Raw genomic sequence first — 11,041 nt, forward strand, 5'->3', positions numbered from 1 at the left:
GGGGGGCGGCTGTGGCGCGCGCCCTCGCTCCCGCGGGGGGGGGGAGGTCTGCGGACGGCGCGCGGGCGCTGCCTTCGAATCCGACGCTCGGGCCGCGGCCGGCGCTCTCCCCGCCCCGCGCCCCTCGTGGCGGCCGCGTAAGCCCCACTGTTCCGGGGCGCGCTCGGCAGGGAGGGGGCTTCCGCGGGAGCGCGCCTGGGCCCGCGCACAGGAGGCCGGCCCGCCGCCCGCAGTGGGCGCCTGCGCCGAAGCCTGCTGACCCTGGCGGCCCCGAAGCGCGGTCGGCGAGACCCGGCGCCGCCGCCACCGCGGTGCCTGTGATGCTGGGTTCCCGCCCGAGGGCCAGGGCTCAGGGACCTGGTCCAAAAGGCCCTCCCCGAGGCGGATTCTCAAGCTAAGCCCTGGCCATCTGGAGCCAACCCTTCTCTTTTCCCTGCGGCTCCCCTCCCCAAAAACCTTCCTTACGGAGTCCCAAAGAGCTCCCTTGCTTACTGAATTTCTAAACTCCGTTCCTTCCAAGGCCTAGCCACGTCCTCCCCGGGGTCTCCCACAGAAACCGCCTTGAAGCCTCCAGCAGTATAGCAGCAGCACGTGACTTCTCTCCCCAGTGTCAGCACATGCCTGTGGGATGCGGTGGCCGGTCTAGTCCCCCCCCCCCCCCGGCAGGAGACTTCCCAGGACCAGGGGATTAGAACCTGGAGAGAGCAAGTCCTCTCAACACCCCCATACACCCCAAATCCTAGCGACTGGTGTTGCTGGAACCCACCACGGACTCACTTGGACTCAGGCAACTTAGCTTTTGAGCTGTGCTCTCACAGGTAAGGACATGGACTTCAGGCCACAAGGTCAATTAGGAAGGCCGACCTGGCCTACTTCCCGAGCCCACTGTTACTGCCCCAGCCCAGCCAGGGCGCTAAGCTGGCTATTTTTACTCCCCAAGGACAAAGCAGTAAGGTCAAACCAGACCTAGAGATGCGAGCCTTCCTACCAACGCGGGCAGGGGCAAAACACACAATTTCAGCGTGGCTTTGACTCCGCCACCATTCCTGACTGCAGTATCCGATCCGGTACAGGCCGTGGTCACTGGAGCAGCCCGGCGACTGCAGGAAGAGGCTATTTTAGTCCTTTCGCAGAAGGGGATAAAAGGAGATGAGGGAGGATCAGAAGTGCTACATATTCATCTCTTTCCTTGGAAACAGCTTTATTTACAAAACAGGTCTAAAATAACATGAAATGACAAGCTTTTGGGAAATGCCGGCGAGGTGGCTCTTGGGGACCCATGTGTGAAGCCCAAACATCCAGATGAAGGGTCTAAAGGAGGGCCAGGTGTGTGACAAGGACCTAAAATTTGAACTCCTTGTATTTCTTGCTGCCTCCACGGCTGTCCTGGGGCTGAGCTTTCCGCTTCTTTTGCTAAAGGGGAGAAAGAGAAATAGGTTACAACAGGTTGAACAATCCCCTGAACCCCAAAACAAGAGTGAGCAGCCTGACATAGTCACAGAAGTCTGTGGAGGAAGTGCTGAATATGGATTTTCTACCTTCGTCTCCGACTGGGATAAGTCCCTTCCGTCCCTGTGACTCAGTTTAACCATCTTTAAAGGCAGGGTTTCCAAGGCAGCAAGCACGGAGTCTACCCGCTCTCACCACCAGAGGGCACCACTCGGCCGGAAAGGCAGACCCTGCCCCTGGCGCTCTCCTGGCCCAATTCCCAGGAAGTGCCCACCTTCTGTTTGGCAGCGTGCTCCGCCACCATGTCGCTGAAGTCTTCCTTTTCCACTTGTGCCTGCTGCTCCCGCACGTGCTCCTCATACTTCTGGGTCATGGCCATGGGATCCAACTCCAACTCTTCAGGTGCCAGGGCCACTTCCACACCTTGCAGCTCAGGGGCCGGGCCCTTCCGGCTCATAACCTGGAAAGGAGACCAGGGCCTTGTCATCTCCAAAAAGAATCCCAGAAGCCCTAGCTTCTGCTCCCTTCCATATCCCCCAAAATCAGTGTCCTCCAAGTGCTCACCGTGGACATGTCATAAATGTGGGTTGATCCCATCATAGCTCCCCCAACGGTGGCTGTTCTCTTCTCTGGCAACACAGTGAACAGCTGAGGTGTCTCACTTCTGCAAAGGACAATGGGGTCAAGCCCAAAAAAGGAAGAGACAAAAGGGTCTCCAGGAGGGGAAGCCAAAAAAACACAGGTGGCACCTCCACCTCGCTCCTTGGAGAGATTTAGCGAGACCCAAGGGCACAGCCTCTGCAGTTCATGGAGGCCCATGAGAGAAAATTGGGTCAGGAGGAGGAGGCACAGTGCTGATTCCAGGGGACAGAGCCTGGAAGGGATACAGAGACAGAGCTAAGGGGCCCCTGAACCAAGTTAGGGGATCAGAGACCAGGACTCCTGCCTGCAACAAAAGGCTAAAGGTCAGAGAGGCTGCAAGTTTCCAAGAGAACTTTGGTACAGAGAAGCTGGCAAGAGAGAATAGGCTACAACAGTTCCTGCCCAAAGCTGTGCCTGGAGTTCCAATGTATTAATACGTCACCCACACTCCAGCCCTCCCTATGGTGCAAGAGCCATCCCCAGCCAGTTCCACCAATTTCAGGGATTACACTGGGAACATGAGCAAATCTACCACTATCACCCCAGACTATGTCCTCATCTCTACCTCTCCCACTAGAAGAGGTGACAATCTATTCTCCTTACAGGAGCCACAGTGCATGCCTCAAAACAGCATTCAGATCCAGTCAGGCCTTTGCTCAAAACCCTCTGAGGCTTCTGATCAGTTTGCATAAAATCCAAGCTCCTTACCACGCAAGACCTAAAGAGTTCATAGTCTGGGCCTTTGCCCAGTCCCTCCTCACTATGTCCACAGTACGTTTCTTTTTCTTCCTGAAATATGCAAAGCTTCAGGCTTCTGAGAAGTCTCAACAGGAACCAGATTTACCCTCCTGCCTGAAACAACCAAAAAATGGGCAAAATATATGATGAAACAGTGGTTTTCAAGACATTAGACATAGGGCAATGAAGGACAGTGATTCCTACAAGACAGGAAACACAAGAGGTGAGCCCTTCAGTTGCCCCAGCATCTTGCATTGAGAGTTTCCAAGCCACAGAACAAACAAGACCCACCTAGAGCCCAGAGGACTCCATGAGTTAGGATGAAGCTGGAAGTCCAGGGAGAGGAAAGCAGCTAGAATTTGCAGGACAGAGTACTGGAGAAAACAGCAGAGAGGGCAAACTCAAGGGACCTACAGAGTGCCCTCCTCAAGTATTCTGCTGAGTGCTGGGCAGCACATGCCTATGAGGAAACTACCAAGGCTGGGGAAAGAATCGCCCAAAAGGATTAGCAGTAACAGTACCTGCCACTCACTCAGCACTGGTAATAGTGATGATTCCCACTAGCCAGAATGAAAAACCTCAGTCCCAAGGCACTGGGTAGAGCTCACAGAAGAGCCTTGTGCCTGTAACGGGGAGGACGGCGCATTGCTTCAGTCCCACCTGACGAACCCAAAAAGCAAGACTTGAAAGGATCAAACTGTTCAAAAATAACTGTCTCCCTGAACAAAGGTGACGATGTACAGGAGGACAAAAATATCCTGGACCCAAGAAGGTAAATTTCACAAAGCCTAGCATTCAATCAAAAAGTACTGGGCATGGCCAGGCGCTGTGGCTCACGCCTATAATCCTAGCACTCTGGAAGGCTAAGAAGGAAGGATTGCTTGAGGTCACGAATTTGAGACCAGCCTGAGCAAGAGTGAGACCCCGTCTCTACCAAAAATGGAAAAAATTAGCCTAGCGTGGTGGCAAGCATCTGTAGTCTCAGTTACCCAGCAGGCTAAGGCAGGAGGATCACTTGAGCCCAGTTTGAGGTTGCAGTGAGCTATGATGGTGCCACTTTACTCCAGCCTGGGCAACAGTGAGACCCTGTCTCAAAAAAAGAAAAAAGAAGAGCTTCAGTGAGGAATATGACAACTTCAACAGACCTAACAGATGTATAATTGGAGTTCCCAAAGTAGAGAAGAAAAAGAAGGGACTAGAAAAAATATTTGGAGAAATAATGACCTAAATTTTTCCAAAATGAATAAAAACTATAAACCCATAGATCCAAGATGCTCAACAAACCCCAAGCAAAGAAACATTCAGAAAACCACACCAAAGTACATCATAGTCGAATTGTTCAGAACCAGCAATAAAGAGAAAATCTTAAAAACAGCTGGATAAAAATGACACATTATATACAAAGGAACAAAGGTAAGAATAATAAGACGTTTCTCATCAGAATCAATGCAAGGAAGACACTAGAGCAACATCTTAAAAGTACTGAAAGGGAAAAAAATAAGTTGTCAACCTAGAATCCTATACTCAGCAAAAATCTTTCAAAAATGAAGATCAAATACAGAACTTTTTAAGACTACAAAGGCTGAAAGAATTCAAAACCAGCAGACCCATACACCAAGAAATGTTAAAGGAAGCCCTTCAGGCCGAAGGAAAATGGTACCAGATAGATACCTGGATATACACAAAGAAATGAAAGAATGAAAAATGGTAACTACGTGGGTTCACACATGATTCTTATTTAAATCTCCCTAAAGATAAATGGCCAGTTAAACAAAAATAACCACATAGTATAGAATTCGTAACACATAACAAAAGTAAAATATCTGACGACAATTGTGCAAAGGTGGGAGGAAAGAAATGAAGTATACTCTTGTAAGACTCTTAATACGATCCAGAAGTGGTTTAGTATCACAGGAAGTTAGATCATGATAAAAAACTAAATGACTAAACTAATGACTAAAACTAAAACTAATGACTAAAAAAACAAGGACTTATAATTAATAAGCTGACAAGGAAGATAAAATGGAATCATAAAGACATATTAAGTTAATTCAAAAGGTAAAAAAAAAAAAAAAAAAAGCCAGGAAAAAGGGAACAAAGAACAGAATGGATAAAGAGGTCATTTCATGATAAAGGGATTAATTCACGAAGAAGACTTAACAATCCTGCATGTTAATGTACCTAAAAATAGAGCTTCAAAATGCATGACTACGCGAAGCCGGGCCTGTCTGAGCGCCTCTGCCCGGGCTCACGCTTAACTGCTGCCCCTACCCCTAGGTCACCCTGTGGCTGGCTCTTTCCTAACATTCAGGTCTGAGCTCGAAGAACACCACCTCCTCAATGCGGCCTTCCCATCACCACCTCCCTCTACAGCCCACTGCCTGGCTGCCTCTGCCTCACTGTCCTCACCTACACCCGATGACCTGGTTCTCTGATTACCTGTTTACCTCAACTGTCTTTTTCCCCCGCTGACTCGCCATTGCCTACAGTACTGTCTGGCATAGAGCTGGTGTTTAATAATTGTTAAAGAAGGAGAAAAAAGGAACGGAAGTAAGCCAGCCAACCTAGAGGCTGAAGGCAAGTAAAAAGTCCTCCCCTCTTGGCCTGCCTGGTTTTCTCACCCATCCATTGCCTCCTCAATCTTCTTCTTTCTCAGCTCAATGAGTTCAGGGGTCTCCATTCCAGCGGGGACCGATGAGAACCCTCCAGGAGTGATGAGGCCACTGTAAAGAGAGGAACAAGCGCTGGAGTACAGAGAAAGCCCCCAAAGATAGGCCACTTCAGAGAGGCAGACTCCGTTTCCCCCACCTGTCTGCAGGGGTAATAAAGCCTGTCTCATCTGGTTTGTCTTCATCACTTTCCTCCTCTTCCTCTTCTTCTGAAGACTCTTCATCAGATGGCTCCAGTTCCCCCCAAGGGGTCCGATCAATCTCCTCTTCCTCAGTCTTGGTCTGAAAGAGATCACTCATTCATTCAACGAATGTTTATCAAGCACCTGTTATGTGCAGACTTGTAAGCTGAAGGGATGTAGGAGTAAACACAGACAACAAGCCCTACTTACCTAGAGCTCATAGTCTAGTGGGGAGCCTGCATTAGTATCTCAGGAGAATGTACGCCCATTTTCAGACTTTGAAATCTCAGAACACCCAGCTCCCTGATAATGCAGCTATAAACCAATTACCTCTAACCTTCATGACATTAAGTAAAACCAAGCTCGCCAGTCCACACCCCATACCTGAAATTCAGCAGCATTGGTTCCAAACACGTCCCCATAGAGTGGTTTCCCAGTCTCATCTACTGGGGGTTTGCCCCAGCCACCAGCGTGGTACCCAAAGGAACAGCTCTGCAAGAGAAGGAGCACGAACTGGTTCCACTCTTAGGCTCCAAAAGAAACACTGAAGCCCTAGAGACAAGTCACACTCCAAAGTACAGAACACACACTTGGGCACTCTGGAAATTATGATTGCAGAGTAGAATTAAATGCTAGAAAGCATTAGAAAGCAAAATTAATAAGCAAATAAAATCTGGAGGCAACAGGATGGGGAGACAGGAGGCAGAAGTAAGCTAATAACCTCATTTTTCATGGTAAAGTCTATGCTGTCCGAAACCAAAACATGTACTTTAAAAACATGACTCCAATTTCTTATGGATTTTTCCTAGCTTTGGAAAGCTGGCTGGTTTAGAATCTACTTCTCTTAAAGGGCCGAAATTTTTATCTGAAGTTTAACAATACTACTTTTTCACTTTAATGATTTTATTGTCTATTAATTTTTTTAACTGAATGCTTTTTATTTAAAAATAAGAATAAATTTGATGCCATTGAGAGAAAATTATTTCTATCTGTCTGTCCAGGTATCTACCAGAGACATCTGAAAACATATCCACCAAATGTTAAATTTTGCTATTTCTGAGTGGTGAAACTATGGGTGATTTGTTTTCTTCTTTGTACCTGTCAATTCTGATTGAATACTTTATCATGACCATGCCACTTTTTTAAAAAACAAAAACCATTACTGTTTTTTTAAAAGAGAGACATAGTATACAAATACTATACCAATTAAAAATTTGAAAAATAAATAAAATCATCTTCCAGTTACAAAGCAGAGGCAGCCAAGAACGAAGGGAAGGACAATGCTCACCTCGGGGATGGGCGAGTTCAGGCCAGGGATTTTCAGGTTGGGGTAGGACGGGGGTGGCCCGTATCGCTGCATGGCAATCAGCCACGGGGGAGGGACCTTGTGGGCATTCTGCAGGAGAGAGGGAACAGGACACTGTCTGCCTAACCCTATCCCCGGCTCTCCTTTCCGCCCCAACTGCCACCCTCTTCCCTGCTTCCCCAGCCAGCTGACTGGCACTCACTGGTCCTACTGGCATCCCCAAGGAAATCCTTAGCTCATCGGACAGATCTCCAGGCTTCTTCTCCTTCAGTCGCGTCTCAAACTCCTTCCCCTGAGGAAAAGGCAGGGCGAGCTGTGCTGTGGATGCCAGGCACACGCTGGGAGCTCCGTGGCAAGAGGACATGAGAACGAGGACAGTCCCTCTGCGCTGCCTGGCTCCCACTCCGGGGCTCATTGCTCTTTTCCGGGGCAACCCGGGCGGAGGAATACAGGCCAGCGCTGAGGGGAAAGGCCAGACCCCCAGTGCTGTCACTGACCCACCCAGAGAACATGGCCCGCTACGACCGGCTTTCCCACCTGTAAAATGAGGGCCTTCGGTAGGATGGTCTCCAGGATCCTTGCACCCCAAAAATTCCGTGACATCATGGTGATTAATATTTGAAGGATCAGAAAAAAATAGAAACTTTTCTCCCACCCCCAATATTAAATGTTAAATGTTTCCTAAAAGCACCTGCCACTTGGCCCCTCGTCCCTCATCCACTCACCACAAAGTATTATCATTTCAAAGACATGGTCTACGTCACTCTTCCACAAAAGACTTCACTTTAAAATTGCAAATTCCGCCTCCTCCGAGGGGAGTTACGGGCAATTCTAAGGCAGAGGAGCTGCTGTACCAGCTTCAAAAGCCCTTCTGACCAAGGGTTAGATTGTCACAACCCCACGGCCCGCAGGCCCCCAGGCCCCTCCCGAACCTCGTAGTACAGGTCCCCGTGGATGGTCAGCTTTGGCTTGGTCTGCCACTTGAAGAAGGCGTCGTGCAGTTTCTGGTAGTCGATGTCAATCTTGCCCATCTTGGGCCGAACCTTCTCTCGCATTTTTGACTTCATGGTCTTCTGCTCTTCCTGTGGAGAATGGCAAGAGACATGCCTTAACAGGTACTCGCCAAGCTCACCTCATTAGAGAAATCTGGCTCCCAACTCCCAAGAGAGATCAAGGGAAACCTCAGTTCTCTCACTCTGAGAGTCATCGAAACCCTCCTGCTCAAACCCCCCAGAATTACACGATGCATGCCGAACAGGACAGATCTGATAAAATCAGCCTCAGCTGTGTATGTCAACAACTATTTTTTAAACCATCTCGTCCAGAGATGGATCTCATCAGTTGTCTCTGGAGAGGACTGGCTGACTAGAGTCCAACTGGAAGGCAGAGACTTCCTGTGTTCTTCTGTAACTCCCAAATTTCTGCACTACAGGCAAGTATTATTATTCAAAGTATCTAATTAAAACCGTTGCATTTAAGAAGTTACACAACCACCCTGAATCTCTAGCCACAAAGTACATCGGGGGAAGGAGTCACCAGGTGAGCTGGCAGAGTGAAGGCAGGGGAGGAAGAGAGGGGGAGGAAAACAAAAGGATAATGAGACAAGTAAAAGTAGGTGGGTTTTGGGAACCAGGTTCCAATTCTGAAGGCGGCTGCTGTGAACGGTGGGGGTCCCCAAGGGCAGGTCTGAGCCCCAGCCAGGCCCTACCTTTTCCTGCAGGGCCTCCCGCATCTCCTGGATGCCTGTGCGTTTGATGAAGTCTGGCAGCTCGAAGGGGGGCTTCTCAATGCCCCGTTTACCCTGCAGGTACTTGCGCTTAAAACACCAGTGGCGTGGCACAGGCACGGAGTTCCGAGTGGCCTTGAGGTGAACCAAGAGCTTAGGGTCCTGTGCCGTCACGTCATGCATCTCCACGACGTCAGGCCGAGCCACCAGCTGGAAAACACACAGCAACACATTTCTAGAAAGCCCCAGCCTCTCAGGTCTAAAGCTCTTCTTCTCTTCCTCAATGAACCCACACCCGAATCACCCAAGCCGCTCAAAGACCTCCTCGACCCCTCCCAAAGCAAAGCCGCTGTGGGGTTCCAGGGACTCCTCACGCGGTCTCCCAGCCAGGCTCCATCGAGGGCCTGCTGGAGGGTCTCCAGCCTCACCTGCTTGAGTTCAGCCACAGTGAAGCGATTCATGCGGCGCATCTTCTTCTTGGACAGCTTGGGGGCTTCTGGCTTCTTTTCCTAGAACAGAACAATCCCCTCTTCTGAGCAAGACTCTTAGGTGTGAATCACACTGCCCTGACCACCCCAAAACTTAAGCCACCAAAGCCCCACAAGAGTTTGCCACGGTCCCTCTCAGGATGTATCTCTGCCACCAGTGCCCAGAGCCCGCTCCCCACCGCGAGGGCTGGGCCTGACCTGTTCGTCGTCACTGCTGTCATCATCACTGTCCTTGTGCTCCTCCTCAAAGCCCTTCTTCTTGGGGGCTGCAGAATTCTCCAGTTTGTCAAGTTTCTCTGGCTCCTTCTCTTTCTCCTTCTTCACGTCGTCGGTGAGCTGAGGAGGCAGACACATGGGAGCCCCAACCCTGAAAGACGCCTCCTCCCTCAGCCCGTCCCCGCCCCTCCCCTGCTTAGCTCCGCCCCTTCAGAGCGCTGCTCCTCGCACCTTGAAAGCCTCAAAGATCCTCTTGAAGAAGATGAAGTTGGGCTCATAGATCTCAGGTTCTTCAGTCACATACTCGATCTCAACATCGGCAGCCGGGGAGTCAGAGCCCCGGGACCGGGCTGAGTCTTTCTCTCGGTCCCCAGAGCTCTCAGATGACACCCCCCGCACCCGCTGGGGCTTTTTCTTCTTCTTTCGGTTCCGACGCTTCCGGTTTTTCTGTCGAGACAAGACAAACCAGCTGGGTCGGAGAATCTGAGCACCGTGCCTGCCTCCCAACCCCAAGCTCCTCGCTCAACGTCCCCAACAGTTCAAGGCGCAGCCTCTTCCCCAGGAGGCAGTCTCTAGAGTTCTGCCCCTCTCAAGCTGTGTGCCTCCCAGAACCCCAGCTTTTTCAGCTGTAAAATGTAGGTGTGCACGGTCCTCAGAATCCAAAGGGCAATTACAAGAAAAACATCTTAAGATGCTTAGGACAGAAATGGCACGAACAGCAGCTGCTACTCACTGAACACTGACGGCCGGGGTTCAGCACGAATCTCCGGCCCATACCTCTTTCTTGGATACGGACACCGTGTCCTCCTCAGTCTCTGACGCTGACTGGCCCAGGGATGAGCGAGCGTCTGTTTCCATTTCCTCTTCCTCTGTAAGGAAGGACGCTGGTGATCAGAGTCTCTCCTCGGTGCCGCGGACCTGACACTCGGCCATGTTAACCTACCTGTCCCGAGAGCCATTCTCCCTCTAAACCCTCCTCGGGGAAGGGGCGGAGGAGGAGGACTCGGCCTCGGCGTCTGCGGGCTCTGCTGTGGCAGCCTCAGGACGCCCTGCACTCACCCTGCTGGGAGTTCATCTCCTCCTGGCGGCTCTCCTTCAGCTGCAGGATCTTCTCCAGGGCCTGGGGGATCTTGGGGCCCACAGAGGGGTCGTCCATCTGCCAGAGACCGTCCAGTCAGAGAAGGGGAATCGCAGTGCCCTTTCCCTCTGATGTCCGCCTCTGCTACCAGAAAGGCTGCTGGCCAGGCGAGGAGCGGCAGACAGTGGGCTACGCCAGCTAGACTCAATGAGGTCCGGCATCCCTCAGGGGGAACCCCAGAATTCTGCCCCAGAAACGTCTCCCCAGTCCCTCTGCCCTACTCTAAATACATTTTAACTAAGTAGGGCTTCTCCCTCCCCCAAGAACTTAAGCCCCCCATCTTCACACTGAATCCTTCTCTAAAAATCCAGAAACAGCCCCAATCTGAACCACCACTCTCCTGTCCCAGGAAGAAATCATCAGTCTCACCTCTCTATTCTCATCTCCAGGGGGTGGTGGGGGACCACGAGGCCGAGGAACAGGGGCTCCCATGGGCAAAACAGTGGGAGTGGGGCCCACCGGGCCCACTGGAGCAGCTACTGAGAGA

General features: G+C 50.9%; 1 protein-coding gene across 2 annotated transcripts in view; it reads right to left on the minus strand.

Annotated features, from left to right (window-relative positions):
• Positions 1–1,173: 1,173 nt before the first annotated feature.
• SF3B2 (splicing factor 3b, subunit 2, 145kDa) overlaps positions 1,174–11,041 on the minus strand; it is an 18,697-nt gene continuing 8,829 nt past the window's right edge. The window contains exons 7-22 of one of the 2 annotated variants that reach the window (XM_012665527.1): positions 10,924–11,030; positions 10,476–10,572; positions 10,194–10,285; positions 9,648–9,863; positions 9,399–9,536; positions 9,141–9,221; positions 8,695–8,922; positions 7,919–8,068; positions 7,189–7,278; positions 6,969–7,076; positions 6,065–6,172; positions 5,638–5,780; positions 5,451–5,552; positions 2,014–2,113; positions 1,724–1,909; positions 1,174–1,413 (exon numbers count right to left, since the gene is read on the minus strand). In XM_012665527.1, coding sequence (XP_012520981.1) covers positions 1,342–1,413; positions 1,724–1,909; positions 2,014–2,113; positions 5,451–5,552; positions 5,638–5,780; positions 6,065–6,172; positions 6,969–7,076; positions 7,189–7,278; positions 7,919–8,068; positions 8,695–8,922; positions 9,141–9,221; positions 9,399–9,536; positions 9,648–9,863; positions 10,194–10,285; positions 10,476–10,572; positions 10,924–11,030 — 2,018 coding nt within the window. In that variant the 3' untranslated portion in view covers positions 1,174–1,341. Of the gene's footprint in view, positions 1,414–1,723; positions 1,910–2,013; positions 2,114–5,450; positions 5,553–5,637; positions 5,781–6,064; positions 6,173–6,968; positions 7,077–7,188; positions 7,279–7,918; positions 8,069–8,694; positions 8,923–9,140; positions 9,222–9,398; positions 9,537–9,647; positions 9,864–10,193; positions 10,286–10,475; positions 10,573–10,923; positions 11,034–11,041 lie in introns of both variants that reach the window. The other variant, XM_012665526.1, reaches the window with a different exon arrangement.

The sequence above is a fragment of the Propithecus coquereli genome, unplaced genomic scaffold (assembly GCF_000956105.1).
Source record: "Propithecus coquereli isolate 6110/MARCELLA unplaced genomic scaffold, Pcoq_1.0 Scaffold120, whole genome shotgun sequence".
NCBI lineage: Eukaryota > Metazoa > Chordata > Mammalia > Primates > Indriidae > Propithecus > Propithecus coquereli.